Below are 21,565 nucleotides of genomic sequence, written 5' to 3' on the forward strand. Positions count from 1 at the left end.
CTAGCTTATGCAGCTTACCGAGCTATATCTATTCCAGGTACAGAGCTAAAATTTATGAAGTTCTAGCTCCAATTTTTTTCATGCTGGACCATCTTTGTAAATTCCTGTTATAACATTCAGGCCTTCAACCAAAAATATGCTACCAGCAATCACCAGAATTTAGGTTTTTCTCTCCAATTGTAACAAATTTCGTTATAATCGACACACTGGTTATTCAGAAAAACATTCCTGCGTTTTACATGTATTTGAATAGGCGGCATCGGAGTTTGGCTCGAGTTAAAGCTTGCTTTCAGGAGTATGTAGAGACACTTGTGCTACCTGATGCAGTAGCACACCACGTAACATACTACACATAAGTATATTATGTAATTCAGACTCTACATTACAGCACCATGTTGCTGTGCTCTCTTTAATCTGTTCAAGTGATGAGGACCTGGAGCAGACGGTGCAACTTTATGGCCGGTCACCTGTATGAATGCACTGGTGTATCTCCAGGGCATTCTTCAACGAGAATCTCTGAAGGCAGAGTGGGCACTGAAATGGCTTCTCGTCTCATGTCTCCTGAGACTGCCCTTTTGTGAGAAGCTCTTCGAGCATGAAGGGCACTCAAATGGCTTCTCGCCTGAGTGAGTGAGGAGGTGCACTTTCAGGTCGTACTTTCGTGAGAAGCACCGAGAGCATGAAGGGCACTGATATGGCTTCTCGCCTGTGTGGCTGTACAGGTGGGCTTTCAAGTAAGACTTGCGCGAGAAGCGTTGAGAGCATGAAGGGCATTCATATGGCTTCTTGCCTGTGTGGTTGAGCAGGTGGGTTTTCAGGCTGCACTTTTGAGAAAAGCTCTGAGGGCATAAAAGGCAATGAAACGGTTTCTCGCCCGTATGGATGCGCAAGTGGACTTTCAGGTGACCTTTATCCGAGAAGCTCCGAAAGCATGAAGTGCACTGAAATGGCGTCTTGATTGTGTGGGTGAGCAGGTGGGTTCTCAGTCTCTGCTTCTGTGGAAAGCTCTGAGGGCATAAAGGGCAATGAAACAGTTTCTCGCCAGTATGGTCGCTGGCATGTTCTTCCAGAAGAAATAGTTCATCAGTCTCATAGTCACATAGCTGACATCGGTGGAAGCATCCTTGCTTTGAGTTGTCACATTTGGCAGTTGATGCAGAAATTAAAGGCCTCGATGCTGCACAAACAAAAAAAAGTAAGTAAGAGTTGTTAAGAAATGGCAAAAAAGAACACAGAGGCTAAATTTAATGACAAGCAATCTTTTTCATTTGATTTGGGAGATCTTCAGGGTGATTTCAAGTACGATGAAACAAAGAACTCCTAACGGTTATTTTTATTTACTCAGTAGCCACCACAAGATCACCTATTTATAATTTGCACTATACCGACTCTGTGTCAGGAAGACTCGGTATCACTACAAAATCAATGCCTTTGTGAATAAATAAAGCTACTCTGCCGCCTCTACCTCTTAACCTGTCACATCGCAAGACAGAGTAATTAGGAGGCACAAACTGGCACAACAAATTTGTTTTATACCAGACTTCATCAGTTAGTTTCCTCTTGATCACGCACTGAACTTTGGCAACATTATCTTAAGTCGAGATTTGAAGGAGGCGGCTAGGAAATGCTGCAGTTTTTCCCATATAACCTGCCAACCCGCATCCTCTTTCAGAACAGTCCATAAAGAAAAAAAATAATATGCGCGTATAACCCATGAAAATAACTGCATACACAACCCCCAGATGTGTACAAAACAGCATCCATTATGGTATAAACTACTTGTCCATGTCGTATCTTAAGCCAATGACTGCTTTACTGTTTCCCGAGATGGGAGCTGGGCTGTTGATCACAGCTTATCGTGACCCAAGTTCAACTCTGCTAGCGCCATCTGCACTATTACCTGCTAAATGCAAATTGGCGACCCACGTAGAGGAGGAGAATGACCGACAGTGGAGGAGAGAAGGGAGCTTCAACACACAGGGGTGGAAAAAGGGTGGGATTCCCCAGGAGATAGCGAAAGTATGAGTACTCGAGAACCTTGCCCTGAAGTGTGGCTTTGTGGCAGCGCAGGCTGTGTTGTCATGGAGCGAAACTTCAAATCCGAATTTCAGTAATTCACACCCCGATCCTGACCTTACAGAAAATTTTAGCAATGTTTGGTGCGGCTCAGAGCTGCAAAAATACGGCAACTCCTTTTGGAGTGCACTCTGCTCCTTCCTTGTGCTTTGCCATCACAAAATAGAGGCAAATGATTGCCGGAACCGACAACGAATAGTACGCTCCCATTGCAAAGCGCAGTGGATTTTAACACACTAGCAGGTGAAGGTATTGTAGTATTTGCAAAGGGAGATACCAAGCACCGTCGGTGACTTTAAAGGAATGACACACACACTAGTTTCATACTGTGCCTAACTTACCCTTCGGCTGCAGGGAGGGTGTCCACACACACACACACACACATATTATATATATATATATATATATATATATATATATATACACACACGTGCGTGTGTGTGTGTCTGTGTGAGGATGTTACAAGTCCTCTTTGGAATGAGGCGATGGGTAGTGCCACCAAGCTCTTGTTATTTTAATGCCCAGTGCCATAGCTATGTTAAAGAAAAGAAAAAAAAAAACCTTGGTGAATTCAAATTAACAAAGTTTCTGAATCCCTACAGTGAACATTGTTTTTGTCCACCACCGTTTTTCTAGATTACCTATTTTTCTTTCGCCATGCTTCAAACCGCCTTTTACTAATCTCTATTGTGGACATGTTTACTTTGCCCATGCTCTCGTTGAACCCAAGGGCGTCAAGAAAGCCAGTGATTCCTAAATCGACCGCTGGGCAGATATCTTCACATTCTAATAGAACATGCTCCATGGTTTCCCTAGCTTTACCACAGCAAGCACATGCTTCTTCTTCCTTCCTATATCTCGCTTTATAAATCCGTGTTCCAAGGCATTCTGATCTCGCTTCGAAAAGTAATGAGCTTCCCTTTGAGTTATCATAAACTGTTGCTTTCAAGATTTCGTTTTTTCCTCTTAAGTAGTTACTCATGGTAGGTTTCTTTCCCATTGCCGCCACCCACAAGATTATTTCAGCCTCCGACTTTTCACTTGACGTTCTTTGTAGCTATGTTGCTCACCACACAGGCCGCATACTTGCTGGTAACCTTCCTAGTTCTTTTCCTCCACTGTGAATCAATGTTTTTCCTGTACAGATACCTAAACACTCTCCCAGCCCATTTACTTTCTTCCACATTCCTCAGTCAATCTTCATGATTCATTTTTCTGTGTGCATCCCTCACATCAAAACTTGCCCAGCTCATATCACCCTGGACAGCTTCATTTGCAGTCCTCCCGTGAGCGCCCAATGTGGGAGTCCCACTGACCTTTGGTTGCCATCAAGTCCTAATTGTAGCCCTGATTTCCAGCAAACAATCGCATTTCCAAAAGTAAGTCCTGGAACCCTTACAACTTTGCACATACCCTGCAGCACCTCGTATCTATTGTATCCCCATAGCCCTCTGTGTTTCATTATGGCCGCATTTCTCTTCCCCTTTACTTTATTCTTTTTTCCTGTTTCCATATATTTATTGCCTTCATTCATTCGTATACCAAGATATTTGTATTCATTTACGCAAGATATTTCCTGGTGCGGTATTGTCACTGTCTGTTTGCTGTGTTTAACGAATACTATAACACCCCATTTTTTAACGCAACATTTCAGACATAACTTCTCCCCTTCCTTTCCACAGAATTAGCCAGACATTGCATGTCACTCTGTGTGTTAGCTAGCAACACAATGTCGTCCGCATAAAACAAACCTGGAAGCTGCTGCTCTACTATTGTACCGGCCTGTTTGTATGAGAGATTAAACCCGATATGACTTCGTTCTAGCTCCCTTTCCCTCCTCACCATGTACATCATAAACAGCAGTGGGGATAACGGGCACCCCTGCTTCAGTCACTTGTTGATATCAACTTTCTCCTTGCTCCTCATTCCTTCTCATTCGATGCAAACGGTATTTTCTAGGTAAATCTCTCTCAAAAGCTCTAGACAATTGTCACCTAAGCCTTTCCCTTCGTGAATATCCCACAAAATGTTGTGGCCTACGTTGTCGCTCCTGCAATTTCTAAAAACGCCACATACAACCGTTTCTTTCCTACTCTGAACACTTCAATAGACTGAGCATGGAGAAAAAATTAGAATCCAGATGTCTATCTATTATAAAGCCATCGTGAAGTTCCTCTAAAATGCCGTTATTCTCTGCCCATTCTTCCAGCTTTAATTTAATTGCCTGCATTGCTAACCTGTATATTACCGATGTAATGGTCAACGGTCTATACGAGTGAATTCAATCTTTCTCCCCCTTACCTATATATTATATTTATTTTACTTTGTCGCAAACTGTCTGGTATTCGTCTATCTTTTAGACTTTTTGCTACTGCTTTCCACAGAGCTTCCTTACTTTTTGAACCTAGTTGATTAATCAGCCTAACGGGAACTTCGTCTAGCCCTGTGGCTGTCGGCTTCGGAATTTTTTCTTGGGCTTTCTTCCAGTTGAAATTTGTCAGCACCAACTCCTTTTTCATCTGGTTCTCTTTCACGAACTTTTATTCCTCAAGTAAAACCTCATCATTGCCTTGGAAAGATTCGGCTGTTATTTTTCCAATGCAATTTAATGGTGCGTTCCCTTCCAGTTTGTTTCCATCGTCATCTAAGATATGTTGTATTGTTTCAGACTTACTGCCTAAAGGTTTATGTGGTTCCAAAATATTCTAGTTGCGGCCTTCTTTTTTTCCCGTATTTCTGACAAACAATGTTCACTTTCATCTTTTATCATTGCTTGCACCACTATTTGAACCACAGACTTTTTCTCCCGGTATATTTCCCATTTACTGGCTACTTCATCCTGCGGCGACTGCACCTTCTTTGCCTGCCTGTGCTCTCGGGATGCTTCCTGTTGTTCGGCGATCGCTTCTCGTATCTCCCTGTTTGACCAGCTTTTCAGTTACTCTTTTTCCTTTCCAATGAATAGCTGCTTCTCTTTCCGCATTTCTTTTGTTATTACATTTGGAAGCTCACTATATTCCCACTCATTGCTTGGCAATTTGTCAAGTTCTTCCTAGACTCTTGTAGCTATAGTTGTTATTTGTTCAGCGTTCGAATTTGGACTGGACATTTTGTTCTCCTTGCTCTCTTTCGCAACTGCATATCTCAGTTTCAGAATGATGTGTTTATGGTCACTTGCTATGCTACTATACCCTTCCTCGTCAATGACCATTTCTCTCATCTTACCATGGATTCCTTCTGTGATCAGGCAGTAATGTCAATTGCCGGTTTCATAATTCCCCCGTGGTCCGCTTGTTGCTCACAAACATCTAGTATTGTCTTCTCGTTGTTGTCGGCATAGCCATCTAGATCCTGTGCGTGGGCATTCTTGTCACCTAACAGGACAATTTCAGCATCATTCCCGAAACCCTTAATATCAGAACTTAGGCATTCCACTAAGTGATTCTCGAGCACTAATCTATTACTTTAGCTTGACTTAATATTTGTCCTTAGTGTCCCTTTAAGCTCAGAACAAGTTCAACAAATTTACATGATCAAGACTGCTGTATTAGACCATTTAGTATTTGGCAGTGGAATTGTAGGCAGTCCAGTAATAAGAAGGCATCTCTGCAGCAGCTTGTTAGAACGCGTGGTGTGAAACCTCAGGTTATGTTACAGGAAACACTGATGTCTAGGGTGACCTTAACAGGTTTCAAAGCAGAAGTTAAGGATAATGAGCACGGCAGAGGACTCGCAACATTCATTAATAGGATGTTGGCATATATTAGGAATGATCTTCACATGGCGGATTGCAAGATTGAATATATTATGATGGAGCTAATTTTAGGTCGGCAAAGCTTACTGCAGATGCATTTAGAATCCTAGTTCCAGTTCTTTACCTTTATCAGATATAACAAAATGGCTAATTTTTTACTTTGCTCTAATACACTAAAACCCACAGATACGTTTTTCGAAAGCGAGAAAAGAAAAGAAAGTACCTTACCTATTCGCATAATGGTCACACTTTATTGCTAAAAAAATTGACGCAAATTCAGGGGTGCCATCATTACACAAGTTAAATTATCTGAGAAAAGAAAAACAATTTTTCATCCTCCATTTGCTGTGGGATGACAATAGGTCAACAAACAGGTGGCTGCCGTTGTAATAGTGCGGGACACCAAAACAAAAATGGAGGCCGGCAGAGCAAGCCAAACGCGCCGAACGAAATTTATTATTTTTCCTGAGTATATTATGCACATTGAAACAGTTTCTTCCGTATCAGTAATGAATAGCATTGTTAATATTGGCAGGTCTGTGGCAATAACATAACCATGTCCACTTGCGGGGACAGAAACAGAGGTGGGCATGCTTAGCTGCCAGTGACATAGAAACACATGGCGGGTATGAAGTGGAAATTGCGGCATTTGTCTTCACTACTATCCTAATACGGCACGTTTCCGCCAAGGGTGGGGGAATATCTTAGCTGTGTTCCAAGCGTCCGCGTATGAAGAGGCTGCACTTCTAATGTATCAGTGTGAACGTGGCCACTATCGTTGCTGCTTGCGATTTGTTGCGTGCCCACGAGTGCAGACGAGATGAACCGACAGGCGCCTTTTTTGTTGTTGTTGGTCACAACATTTATAAAGCCTACAAATAATAAAGCCAACACAAGTTTGGTTGTAGCATTTTTTTTTTTTTGGAAGTGCGGAAAGTGATGAAAGGAATGAAATGGGGCATCTGCTTAAGAATGTTCGGTGAGTGCGGACTGCTTGGTATGTCTTGGAAGAGTCGTTCGCGTAGCATTCGACAGATGGTAAGCGCGATCATGATTAGGTAGACTTGGCACACGACATATCGCTGCAGCAAGTTCGGGATGCGATCATTACAAGGGAAAGAAAAAAATCTAATTTTGACGACAAAATTCAGGGGTACGATCATTACGCGAGTGCGATCACTATGCAAGTAAATGCCGTACCAGCCGGGAAAATGTAACAGCCAGGAAGGCCGCAAATTGCCACAGCAGTGATAAAAACAGCACTGAATGGCTGCCAGTACAGTTATTAGACATCTCGGTGCTTGTACCTTGACTGGGGACAGAGTGTGCACATGTGTGCAACTAAAGGACACACACGATGTTCCATCAAAGTGGCCACTTTCAACTTTATTATGCTTCACTGCAAAGCTATGCATATGCTTCATTAAAATCATTAACACTAAATTTCTCATGAAATAACAATTAATTGAATTATACACCAAACTGATAAGCTTGAGTCCCTAGTGAGCACAAGTGAAATACAATGTGCACTTCAGTGATCTCGCTATACTGCACACTTTATATCATGTATATCCAATGAAATGTCATAAAACAAGCGACTCAACTATACCTACTATGAAGCGGTATGCCTAAGTCACTAGTGGATACCATCATTGGTATCAATCCAGCTGTAATAAAACAAGCATATTTTTGTTACCAATGCTAAAAGATAACGCTGAGTCATTAGTGATTACTAGTGATGCGCTGGCCACAATGTTCTATACTTTCATGCAGAATAGCGTCATGGATATCAAATGAAACGCCATCGAGACGGCAATTCAATAACTATAATATAATAACTAGGAGATGTTAAGCTTGAGTCTCTAGCGATGATGAATCACTTTGTGTAATGTGACCATTGCAGCCACCATTCGTGCACATCTTCAATGGCATAAGTGAACGTGTCAGTAAATAAGCTTAAATCATTCAACTTTCCTAATTTATATCACACAGTCATTAATGATCACTATTTATAAGCTCCGTTCGGTGTCCTACTTGTATGCGTCGCAGCGTCATGGATGTCAAACAAAAAACTCTTTTAAACATCGATTCAGTTGTGATAACTAGGAGACGCAGAATTGTAGTCACTAGTGATCACGGATCACATATTTCTTTGACAGTGGCAGACATCCTTCGTGAGAGTCATCATTGCTATCTATCAAAACGTCATTATATGAGGACGTTTTTCTGCTACCATTGGTAACTGATAATGCAGACTGATTAGTCATCATTAGTGATAAGCTCCATTCTGTGTTTTTGTACTTTTACTTAGCATAAAGTCATGAGTATCAAATTAAAAATGAGTCAAATGATTATTCAAGTTTAATCCCTAGGAGATGTCCCTTTGTCACTAGTAATCACGCACCACTTCGTTTGGTATGACAGCAGTAGCCATCAATCTTATACATAGTCATCAATATCTATCAAAATGGCATTGAATAAGCATTTCTGCTACCACTGCTACCTGATAATGAAGAATGTTTAGTGACCACTAGTGATAAGCTCAGTTCAGTATTCTATTACTATTATAGAGCATAATGTCAACGAGGTCAAATGATAAGTAATTGGAATGGCGATACAATATTAATAATTAGATGCTAAGAATTAGTCACTGCTTATCTCAAATCAGTTTGTTTGGTAAGACAGCGGTAGCAAACATTTATTCATTTTGCCACACGTATGGGCGTGTTTCTTCAAATACTTCTCTCTATTTAAGATTGCAGATGTGGTAGAAACAGTGGTGCTCACTAGTGATTAAGTCTACTTTGATTTTCTCAACTATTTGCAATCACAGCTTCAAGGACATAAAGTGAAAGGCCATTTAAGAAGCGATTGAATTATGAGAATTATGAAAAGTGTAGTTTGAGCCAGTAGTAAATATCAATAACTTTCTTACTGTGATAGCACTTACCTGTACATACTACTGTTGAGTAGAACAAAGTGTCAATATACCAGCGGTTAGCTGAAGAATACAAAGAATATTAGCTAATCACTAACAACAAGCATTGATTTCGCACAGTTATGTGTTGTCGGCATTTACAATCCTTCACTGCAAGGGTATCAAATAAACAGTCGTTAACAGGGTTATTAAATTATGTTGTGTAACATCTCATATGCTTAAGTCCGTAGAGATGACAAGCGAACACAACATTGATGGTACTTTGCAGTCCAGACGGCAGCTGTGATGCGTACAGGACGATTTCGCAAGTTCCGTATATTCAGAGAACGGTGACCAATTTGACCATTTCGTATGATAAATTTCTTGAAACGGCATATGGTGTGAAGCATTAAAAAGATGAGAACAAATGATGAAATGCCCAACAGGTGTGTAAGGAATGAAGCGACTGTGTGACCGTTGGTTCCGATTGCTTGGTGCGACTGCTATAATGGAACCCCATTTTGCCTGGCCTGTACCTATGGTTATTCCACACTTCTTCTGTTCACAACATGCTGCTACGTGCCAGGAAATGGATGAGTCGGTCCATTATGACAGTGCTCCTTCTATTTGATGTTGTTCAGTTAGCCGTGGATGTGGCTCCTTTAAGCACATTGCCCGTACGAAGTTCTCTCTTTGCCACTTTCCGAGACTGCAACAATCTGACACACTCTCTGCAGCGACGACTGCGGTTGCTACTGGCGTCCCACCAGGCTAGAAGGGAGGCCCAGGAATCCCGTGACAGTGTCCGAGCAATCGCAGAGTTGTCAGAGGGGTTTGTTTCCTTTTTTTTTTTGGACCAGTTCATCAATAGCCGGTTGTCCATGTCATTCTTGTTCTCGACTTAGGCGCCAGGAAGGTGTCCACTAAAACACCAGCGTGACGATCTGCTGTACATCATGACAGTGCCACAGCACTTTCGATCGAACGTGACTTAAGAGGGAAACGTGGGTCCTAAAACTTTTTTTCTTATTTTTGGGTGAATCTTTAACAAACTCCACTGTCTGGGGCAATTTTTCATGCTGATTTCAGATCTGTAATTAGATTTTTGATAGCTGTAGCAGTTCATAAAATATTGAGGTCGGAAGTCAAATTAATTTCTAACTCGTTACGGGGCTTTTCGATGATTCCTTCTTGCTTAACCAAAAACTAAAAACCTACATTAGGGGGTGATGCTATTTTTATTCATTTGGAAGCATTTTACAGACAAGATAACAATTTTGCATTTATTATGAACATTTTCTTCTAGTTAGCAGTGAGTACTATACCTGAATGTAATTTTCATGACGGTGCAAGAGTAATCAAAAAAGCATCACCCCCAAGATAATTTTAACACGAATAAAATGTTACCACCCTTGTCATTTTTGGCCAAAAACAACCCAGACAATACACCTGTAAGGCTGAGTATGGTGTGCAAAAACATCGAACTGAACTAAAAGCATTTGAAGTTTCAAACAAATGTCACTTTCGTTGAAGTGAATCTACAGAAATACATATGGCACCGTTTTAAAGCTCTGTTTTGTTAGAACAGCCATACTGAATGTGTGACTGCACACTCTCAAAATAATAGCACACTGGCCAATGAACTAGCACAAGGAACTTTATTAGGCACCATTCTCTACAAAGAGCATGGTGCCTGGGTTTCAAACCGAGGTGCAGAACTCTGTGTAGGCATGAATATAGTTCCAGTGTTGTACCTGCAGGCTGCCTGATTGATAGCAGTCTCCAAAACAATCAGTGAGGCATTTTTTTCATTTTGTAGAATTGACCATGTTACTGAATGAAGGCTGAGTGTAAGCAGCCTTCCAAGTCATCTTCACCTAACAATGGCTTTGGAACTTAGGCTCAGAGAGCCAGTTATAGATATGCAGCTGCTAGGTGCTTTCAAGAATTTTACTTTTGCATGATGCCTCGATCACTTCTGCAGCCAGATGTTGTGCCAGCCCAAGAAACCTAGTGAACAGAGCTCATGATGAGGTTTTCTTTATGAAGGGGGGGTGGGGGGGTATGATAGATATTGTTACGAGCTATTGTGACAATATGATCATAGAGTGAAGGCGCAATATGCTTGGTTGCAGGTCCGAGGTGCCGACGCGCGAAATGCCTTGCCGCAGATACAAGGAGTCGAGGCTCAGTGTGCTTAGTCGCACAGTCCGAGGTGCAGACGCGCGAAATGCCTAGCCGTGCAGTTCGAGGAGTCGACACGATGTTCGTGCAGTCGCGCAGTCAGAGGCGCCAATGCACAAAATTATTAGGTGAGGGTCCGAGAAGTCCGCGCGCGATGTGCATGATCGCCGAGTCGGAGACTCCCTATGCGCAAAATGTTTGATGATGATGATGTGTGGAGTTTTATGGCACAAAGGCCAGGTGTGGCCAAAGAGCGCCATGTCTGTGGTAATGAGTTTGCGGTGTAATTATGATTGCTATGAAGTTGGTGTGAGGTGGCTGTAAAGAGGCCTTAAAATATACGCTCTAAAGTGCGTAAAATGTGTATGATAAAATTATGGCGATGACGTACGACTTGTACTATGAAAATTTAGATGCATATAAAAAGAATGATCCGATAGGTAAAATATATCACGATTATAAGAAATGCCAGAGCACTACTGCCTCCTTAGAGCCCTTGAAGCACAAGGGCCTGGAGGCATGTGCTACGCAAAACAATTAACTCGAGAGAGGAGGCGCTACGAATTCATGGGACTAATAACATGTAAGACGACATCTCTGAGGAAACCTACGACACTGTTTGTATTAAAAAGCGGTTCTGGACCGAGAAACATTAGAGGATGAAGAGGAATGTGTCGGCGGTATGCTAAGGAAAAATATCTCTTTCTCTCAGATTCGGCTTCCCGACACTCCAGGAGGACGTGGAGTACGGTCAGCCTCTCCCCGCATCTACCACAGGTTGGAGGCTCACTTCCGGTGAGTAGAAAATTATGGGTGCCAAACGTGTGTCCTATTCTGAGACGACAAAATAGGACATCTGTTCGGCGCGATTTTGTAGTAGAGGGCCAGAATCCTAACTGTGGTTTTATCAGGTGGAGCTTATTATCCATTTCTTCTTTTATTATCCAGATCTGCTTGCTTCATTTTGCAGATCTCTGCTTGCGTCAGCCGCCACTATCCAGAGGACTTTGCTTTTTCCATTTGTCGATTGCGTGGCATTCCGGTACATGTGAACTTAGACTCCACCTTCAACGGCACATGTGATTTCGTATCACACGAGAACCTGCTTATCGACGACAATGAACTTCATCGGTGCTAGTCAAATAGTGGATGGCGGACTACTGCTGCAACGCTCACGTGGTCGCAGGACGACATAAAGCCAGACTCGCGGCTTCTGCTCTTCAGTGGGTCCGGTAGCAGCATGGCGAACGGCTGTCTCAACGTTGCTTGCTTCATCTTACAGGTAAGCAATAGACACCGTGTGCATTGCTTCAGAAGTGACGATCGTTGTTTGCTGCTGCTGCTGGACCCTGAGTGCCTTTTGTGTACCCTTTCTTGTTTGTTGCATTCCTTGAGAATATTGCTAATTATGTCGGGTGATGTAAAGTCAAACCCTGGCCCAGACACAAAATCTGAACATGTGCTCACGGAACTGCTTGAAGGGCAAACACAGATAAGCCAAGATTTAGTAAGTCTGACTGCTAAAATTGATGCATTTGAAGATAGGATCTCGAAAATAGAAGCGTGGGCGTCGGCCACCGCTGACATCGACCAGCGTGTGTATACTCTAGAAGAAACAGTCGACCTTAGAAAAGCCATCGAACTGCTGGGCAGAAAAAATGATTCGGAAAAGCAATCACGTCGGAACAACTTAATAATCTATGGTGTGCCTGAGCCATCGCCTGAATTCCCAGAGCAACTACTTGCCACTGTGCTGAAGCTCCTTTCCACGAAACTGAAAATAGAATGCAACTGCGTTGAGTGCTGTCATTGGCTCGGTGCATAAAGGTGAGACCTATCATACTTAAGCTGCTCAATTTCAGAGTGAAGAGTTCGATACTAAGGAATGCTATTGAATTCATAGGGTCAGATACTCATATCAGTGAGGATTTTTCTTTCCCTGTGTGGCAAACTCGCAAAGCTTTGTGGGTAATTCGGTTGAGCTTACTAAGAACGTGAACAAGGTTTGACTGACCTTTGGCATTCTGATAGTAGACAGCATCTGCTACTCCTGGGATGACACTAGCAAGTCGCTTATCAAAACTTCCAGCAACATACCCACCACTGGCAGCACAGAGTTACTTTGGGATAGATACAACCTAACCCTTCTGAATATAAATGCACGCAGCCTATTGAACAAGCCAGTTCACTTCAATTGGCTAATTGAATGCCATCAACCATCTCTGATCTGTGTCACTGAGACCTGGCTAAACGACTTGGTCACGGAAGGTGAGTTTGTGCCTCCTAATTACTCTGTCTTGCGATGTGACAGGTTAAGAGGTAGGGGCGGCGGAGTAGCTTTATTTATTCTCAAAGGCATTGATTTTGTAGTGATACCGAGTCTTCCTAACACAGAGTCGGTATGGTGCAAATTACAAATAGGTGATCTTGTGGTGGCTACTGGCACTTTATACCCGCCTCCTGATTAAAAAAAAAAAAATATATTTCCAGATTGTTGCAACTATATATTAAAACACAAGCTTGACGACTGGAAATTGATCCTTGCTGGTGATTTGAATACCCCTTGTATTAAGTGGAGTACATTGGCTTCGTAATATAGTTCATTAAATACGGGATTTTTATGTTTGTTGAGTGACATTAAGGCCTTCACGACGCTGAGAGAGTCTGCATAGATCGCTGCTTTTGGAAATTTCGATTTTCTTATGTGCTTTACAGCAGAGAGTATTGCGTAGGCCTCGGCCGTAAAAATACTTGTTTCCGGATGCAGTACATCGGATTCCGAAAACGATGGGCCGACGGCTGCATAGGATACCCCGGCATTTGACTTCGAAGCGTCTGTGTAGAACTCTGCGCAGGAGTGCTTGTGCTGGAGTTCTAGGAAATGCATTCAGATTTCGGCCTCAGGAGCGTGCTTTGTAACTTTTATAAAGGATATGTCACATTGTATCACCTGCCACTCCCAAGGAGGTAAGAGCTTGGTTAGCTGCATTAAGCGATGCTCGAGGAGTGGGACATGCATTTCATCGCTAAGCTCCTTCATACGCAGCGAGAAAGGCTGTCTTATGGAGGGACAATTGCTGAAAAGTGTAGCGCACGTCATATCAGTAACGGTATCAAAACATGGATGTTCAGGATTAGAGCGTACTTTAAGGAAATATGTAAAGCTAATGTATGATCTCTGTAGGTGGAGAGACCATTCATTTGATTCTACATATAGACTTTGTATGGGACTCGTTCTGAAAGCGCCAGTGGCCAGTCGGATTCCTAGATGGTGGACAGGATCTAGGATCTTTAGTGCGCTCGGGGTGGCAGAGTTATATACTACAGCACCATAATCCAATCGAGACCGAATTAGGCTCTTGTATAGGTTCATTAAACACTTCCTATCACTACCCCATGTAGTCTGAGATAGAAGTTTCATTAAGTTCATTGTTTTTAGACATTTTTCTTTCAGATATTTAATGTGTGGAATGAAAGTGAGTCTGTAGTCAAGTATGACACCTAGGAATTTGTGCTGTTTGCTGATAGGTATTCGTTGTCCACACAGTTCTAAGGAAGGATCCGGAACCAGGCCTCTCTTTCTTGTAAAAAGAACACAAGAGCTTTTGTTAGGACTGATCTTAAATCCATTCTTGTCTGCCCACATTGAGACTTTGTTCAGGCCGTGCTGTACCTGCCTCTCGCACACTGCGAGGTTACAGGATTTGAAAGCTATTTGTATGTCGTCCACGTAGACAGAATAAAAGATTGCCGGTGGTAATAAAGCGCGAAGCGTGTTCATCTTCACGATGAAGAGTGTGCAGCTGAGCACGCCTCCTTGCGGTACACCCGTTTCTTGCGTAAAAGGACGCGAAAGTACATTTCCTATTTTTACCCAGAAGGTACGACTGGACAGATAGCTTTCTATTAGCATTAGCATATTACCATGGATGCCCATTTCTGACAAATCTCTTAAGATTCCGTTATGCCACGTTGTATCGTATGCCTTCTCCATATCGAGGAATATGGATAAGAAGAATTGTTTGTGGACAAATGCGTCCCGGATATTTGCTTCTACACGTACAAGATGGTCAGTTGTGGAGCGCCCTTCTCGGAAGCCGCACTGATAGGGATCAAGGATTTTGCTCAGTTCAAGGAAATGGATGAGTCGCCGATTAATCATTTTTTCAAACACCTTACAAATGCAACTTGTGAGGGCTATCGGGCGGTAACTTGCCACTGAGGAAGGGTCCTTGCCATGTTTCAAAACAGGGACCACAATGGCTTCCTTCCATGCGGTTGGAAGGTACCCTGCATCCCAAATGGTGTTGAAAAGTGTTAGTAGTGTAACCTGCGTGTCATTGTGTAAGTTTTTGAGCATTTCATACATGATTCTATCAGATCCTGGTGCGGAGCTGTTGCATACGCTCAAGGCAGCTCTCAATTCAGCAATACAAAAAGGACGGTTGTAAGGCTCATTCTCTCGACCTTTTCTTGTTAATGGCTTACGTTCTTCTGTTTCTTGTATTTGAGAAAGGACTGTGTATAATTTGTTGGACTTGACACGCTCTCAAAATATTCCCCAAGTGAGTCTGCCTGATCTTGCAGTGTATCGCCCTGTGTGTTTACCAGGAGGAGTGAATGTGTTTGCCGCCCTCTAATCCTATTTACTCTGTTCCAGGCTTTGGCCTCATCCCTAAACGAGTTAATACTCGATAAAAACTTGTGCCAGCTTTCTCTTCTGGCCTGTCGGCGGGTTCGCCTGCCTTGGGACTTCATTTTTTAAAAGTTCATAAGATTCTCTGCAGTGGGAGAAGCCCGTAGCAACCCCCACGCCTTGTTCTGATTCTTACGGGCGATCCTACATTCGCTGTTCCACCACAGTACACGTGGTTTGCATGCCAAACCACTTACTTCGGATATGCATTTTGATGCGGCATCTATTATGAATGCTGTAAGATAATCCACAGCAGCATCAATTTCTAATGAAGACAGGTCAGCCCACGAGATGCTAGAGAGAGTTCGAAATTTCTGCCAGTCGGCTGTGTCTATCTTCCACCTAGGAGCTTGTGGAGGATATTCGTTTTCTTCAGATGTTCTTATCAGTATGGCGAAGTGGTCGCTCCCGTAAGGATTGTTCGTAACTTCCCATTCGAGTTCGGGCAGTATACACGGGGAAACTAGGCTAAGGTCAATTGATAAAAAGGTTCTGTTTGCTAGGGAGTAATACGTGGGTTCCTTCTCATTCAGCAAGCATGCACCTGAAGAAAAAAGGAACTGTTCAACAAGACGTCCTCGTGCGTCTGTACGAGAGTCGCCCCACAGGGAACTGTGCGCATTGAAATCGCCAAGGATAAGATAAGGTTCTGGCGATTCGTCTATAAATGACTGAAATTCATGTTTGTTTAACTTGAAGTGTGGGGGTACATAAAGCGAGCAAATGGTGACGAGTTTGTTTAAAGGAACAGCTCGAACCGCCACTGCTTCAAGGGACGTTTGTAGCTGTAAACGCTGACAGGAAATACTTTTATGAACCAAAATGGCAACACCGCCTGATGATACGACAGCATCATCGCGATCTTTGCGAAACGTGACATACTGTCGGAGAAAGTTGGTGTGTTGTCGTTTTAAGTGTGTTTCCTATAGACACAGCACTTTTGGATTGTGTTTTTGGATAACCTCTTGCACGTCATCAAGGTTCCTGAGAAGTCCTCTGACGTTCCATTGAATTATTGGTGCATTCATATTGGTAGTAAATAAGTGCTGTGTATACGGAAACAGAAGTATTAATTACAGAGATTTCAGAGCTTAGGTTCCAGAGCTCTTTCGAGGCCCTGTAACCGGGGTTTTACTCTTTTTGAAGCGTTCGAGGGAACCTCGCCGCTCCTTAGGCGCTTGGTGCGCCTTGAGGATAGGTGTTGTGTCCATTGCCTCTTGTGAGGCGCCGGACACGTGCTCTTGCGAGCGAGAAGTTTCCCGGGAAAGTCTCGCCTTGGAGGGCAAGACCCCTGCGCCCACCAGCCCGGAGGTCGATGGGGCTCCCTGAGGGATTTGGCTGCGCCGGCTGTTGCCAGCGCTGGAAGGGGCCGGGGAGGTTGGGGCAGCCTCGGCTGCGCCCACCTTCGGGGTCGGTGGCCCCGTCTGCTGGGTTGACGGAGCAGCGCTAGCTGCCACTCACGGCTCACGGCCGACTCACGGCTTGTGGGTCGGACAGCCGCCGGAGGCCGTTGTGACGCTGCCCCCTGACGCGCCACATCGGCAAAGCTGGCCTTAGGAACGTATGCAACCCGCCTGCGTGCCTCTTTGAATGATATGTTTTCTTTTACTTTGATTGTGACTATTTCTTTTTCTTTCTTTAAAGATGGGCATGACTGCGAGTATGCGGCATGCTCGCCATCACAGTTCACGTAGTGTGGAGCGTTTTCACACGTTTCAGAGGCATGGTCATGGGAACTACATTTTGCACGTCTGCCAGCCTCGGCAGTTCTGGAACTGTGGCCGAAACGCTGGCATTTGAAGCAGCGGAGAGGATTTGGAACGTACGGTGTGACCCGTAGCATTACATAGCCGGCCTCGAGTGACTCAGGCAGAATGCTTGAGGAGAAAGTCAAAACAAGATGCTTGGTTTTTATCTCCTTGCCGTCGCGCCTTAGCATAATTCTTTTAACATTGATTACGTTTTGCTCACTCCAGCCTTCCAACAGTTCGGCTTCTGTGAGCTCCATCAGATCGTCGTCAGAAACAACGCCACGGCTGGTGTTCATAGTTCGGTGTGGGGTTACTGTTACTGGGATTTCCCCAAATGACTGAACTTTAGAAAGATTTCCAAGCTGTTTCGGATTGCGGAGTTCCAGAAGGAGATCGCCGCTAGCCATTTTCGTTGCTTTATAGCCTGTACCAAGAGTTTCAGTTAGATATTTAGATACGAGGAAAGGAGAAATCATTCTCATGGTCTTTTCAAGATTGTTTGAATGAATTACATGAAATCGGGGGAAGTTTGGCTGCTTGTTCCCAAGAAATTGGAAAATATCTTCGGTGCGCCCTCGTTTCTGAGGGCGATCAGGTAGTCGGGGAAAAGAAGTGGCCATTAGGAGTATGGTTTTTTTCGGCAGGGATGGCCGCCGCCCACCATGGAGCCCAACCAGGGGACGACACAGGACGGAGATATTCAGTTCTGCGCACGCCAGCGGTACAGCCCCGCTATAACCGAATACATATACCCAAGACTGGATATAGTGCACAAGGTTAACCCTCGCCGCCCACGAAGCCGGAAGTAATACGAAAATAAAGAGAGGACAGGAAAGATTAAAAGTGAGAGAAAGACGAAGATTTGAGGGAGAAAGAGAAAAGAAAAGGCAACTACCGATTTCCCCCGGGTGGGTCAGTCCGGGGGTGCCGTCTATGTGAAGCAGAGGCCGAAGAGGTGTGTTGCCTCCGCCGGGGGGCCTTAAAGGTCCAAACACCCGGCATCGGCTCAACCCCCAGGATCCCCCTTTCCCCAGACACGGCTAAGCCGCGCACGGTTACACGCGGGAGGTTCCAACCCTCGTGTGCTCGGGTACGTGGTGTCGCAACACACCAAACGCCTGCAGACGCCCCTGCGGGGGCGCAAAATGTTTAGCCGCGTGTCCGAGGATTGCGTGTGCTATGTGCTTCATCATGAATTCCAAAACACCGAGTGCTCAAAGGCTTAGTTGCATGTCCGAGGATTCCACACATGAATCTAGGTCGCGAAGTCCGCGTCGCGACTGCTCGGAATGCTTAGCCGCGAGTCTGAAACGTCCACAAGCGTAGAAATCGGCCACGCTACTGCGATGTCCGCGTAGCACCCGTTTTGACATGTCGAGTTAGGGCGAGTGGAGATGTTCAGACTCGCGAGGTGCAAAGAGCCGAGCAGACGACGCGAGCGCCAGACCAATGGCGAACCGTGCTGGAGTCACGTAGCGGGCGCGGCCAATCGCAGACTCCGGCGTGACCTTCAATCATTTGCTTTTGTGCGCTTCTTACTGTAAGGAGGACATCGCTGAAGCAGCAAATTCGAAGAGGGAGAAATGAGCTTTCCAACGAGACCAAGATGGCAGCGCTCGGGCGCGCCGTTCCGGAGAAATTGTGGCGTGAAAAACACTGTTCTTTCTTGATTTCCGCGAAATTTTTCGCCACCTTGGCTGATAAAAGAATTTTTTTAGAGCATTTCTATGTGGTTTATATGGATGATATTTTGTAGTCGGATAGAAAAAGAGTTGTAGAAACTGAGAATGTGATTTTCAAAAAATCATTTTTTTTTTGCCATTTTTCGGGATGTAAAACCCGCGTCCCCCCTTAAGACGTCTAACATTGAGTCATTGGACGCCTTTGGCGGTAGCGGACTCTGCAGTGTAGTTAGTGGAAAATAGCTCGGCCGGTCGATGACGGTGAGCCATTGGTCAAGAAATCGGTGCGGTCGCATAAGACCAGGTCAGGGTTACGAGGTCCTTGATGGAGTAGTAGTGCTCACGTGGGTCTGTTCAAAACTGGGGTGGCTGCTAGCAGCGATCGTTTTCAATGGTAACGTAGTCATTTGTGCGATGATGTTTGTAGCAGCTTGTGTCCTTTTTGTGGTTGTGCATGGTCTACAGAAAGCCTTGACTCTGTCGTTGACATGTTGTACCCATGCTTGTGGTTCCGAACACTGCTTTACCAGTTTGTGGTTGCAAGCACCGCTTCGCCAGTGTTGATTGATCTCCTCGCTGCGGTGGCGGTGGTGGTAGGATCAAATGTGGTAGCAATTTTCTCACTTGTATTTCTGATGGCCACGGGACAGGCTCCGAATCTGCCACACTGTTCGCACAATGTAAGGCGAGTGGGCAGGTGTGTAGGAATAATGGGCTAACTTGAGCTGTACCAATTGGCTGGTCGCTGACATCTGTTCCCCACACGTTGCATGGTGTGGGGATTGAGGTGCCTTCTTGTGCCTCTTCCTCCAGCTCCTGCACTGTGTTTAGCTTGATTTCCAGGAACTGCGATCATAACCGCAAGATTGCTGACACAGCTACTGCACCGAAGCTAATTTTCTGCGCAAACTGCGCTTCTCCCTCCCAAGGTCAAATTAGCATGCGAGCTAGTGTCCCAAAGATGCGCCTCAATCGGCCTCCCTAGTGGCAGTCCACGGGCACCGTCTCCGCCTGAGCTCTCATCCGCTGAGTGCTTCATTGCCACGGAAGATGCTCACAGGCCCGCAACGAGGTAGTTACAAGGACAAGGTAGGACGAGGTAGTTACAAGGCTCCCGCAATTTCTTGTTTTCATGCTTGGTGGACCGCTTCCCAGTTTGCCCTACAGCAGGGGCCACACATACTCGATCAGTCTTGGGGTGAGCCTTTGCCCATAAGCGCAGTGACTGTCAAACTGTGCTATATCTTGGTTGAATAAACCCATGCTTCTTCGCAATCTGACTCTGGAGCCTTGTCTGCGCCGTATCAGAGTCGATGAACCCTGCCCAAGCGCCTTTGTGCACTGCGGGGTGGAGGAGCGTCATGCCCTTCCCAGACCGTCGTTCGTACGGTGAGCCTCGTGCAAACCCACTTCCACATAACTACCACCCAACCCTGTTTCAGCATGTCATAAATGCAGGCCCCCTTACGGCCGTCGTTCCTGCTTGATCCCCTTGCCATGTGCTTAATGTCCATCGACGCGGATAACACCTACAGCATGAGGTACGTACCCTCTGCTTTCGGCCAGCAGGAGCAATCCCTTCTTTGGACAGCCCTTTTGTCACTTCAACCGCCTGGATGTGTACCCCCTAGTCCTTGCCATGCCACTTTCTGGTTTCCTCAACTCTTTGAGGCGCATGTGGAGCAGGTGCTTACTAGCCCCTCCAATCTGCTGTTCCCGCTTGCTGGCACCTTTTCGTCCCGAGCGCAGTTGAGTGCCCCATGTGCCGCATTGAAGCCACCCTGCTTGAGTGCTCGCACTAACTCGCTCACTGGTCCCTCTTTGTCTCGAGCGCCTTTCTCGGACGAATTTGCCGTGGACCAGACAGAGTCGCGCGTCACTATGAGCGATATTACAGCAGTGTGATGCATGTAGAGCACTTGTGAGAGGCAGTCATTGACTGATTTTTCAGACTCCGAAAATTCGGACATGCTCGATTATTCAGTCTGCTTCGCAGCACCACGATTCTCCCTATACACCATAATGTATAACAACTGCCAAAAGTTCGGACACCTTGCAACCCCTGGTCTGATTTTTCGGACACTCATTGAGCCAACTCGATCGAGAGCCCTATGCACCGACTCTGATCGGTGCATGGTTCGACTTGCTGAATGCCATTTTTGCTTTGAATGGAGCCTCCTTGCTGCCCCACAATGTGGCGCTACTGCAAGTCCCCGCTCATCGTAATCGTTTCTGCCTGGTTTGATAGAGCGGCTACAACAGTTCCGGTCTCAGCTTAGTAAGCCATGTCAAGACAATTCAGCAGCTCATTTGTTTCTTTCTTCGTGCACGAAGCTGCGAGTAGGCCACGTTTTTCATTTGTGCGACTGGTGTCGGCGTGACGGCATGGAGGTGTTTGCTTTGTGTACTGTGTCGCGGTTGCGGTGATCCAAAGCGGCATACGGAAAAATCGCGTCGAGTGTCTAATGGCACCGACAATGCCCGCGCAGACTGCCCTGGGGAATG

At 45.0% G+C, this 21,565-nt stretch overlaps 1 protein-coding gene across 1 annotated transcript in view; it reads right to left on the reverse strand.

The window, feature by feature from the left end:
- Window positions 1-381: 381 nt before the first annotated feature.
- The window catches only part of LOC126527958 (uncharacterized), a 28,210-nt gene continuing 7,026 nt past the window's right edge, over window positions 382-21,565 (reverse strand). The window contains exon 3 of the mRNA XM_055068530.2: window positions 382-1,177. Coding sequence (XP_054924505.1) covers window positions 504-1,177 — 674 coding nt within the window. The 3' untranslated portion in view covers window positions 382-503. The remainder of the gene's footprint in view (window positions 1,178-21,565) is intronic.

Source organism: Dermacentor andersoni, unplaced genomic scaffold (assembly GCF_023375885.2).
Source record: "Dermacentor andersoni unplaced genomic scaffold, qqDerAnde1_hic_scaffold ctg00000039.1, whole genome shotgun sequence".
Taxonomy (NCBI): Eukaryota; Metazoa; Arthropoda; class Arachnida; order Ixodida; family Ixodidae; genus Dermacentor; species Dermacentor andersoni.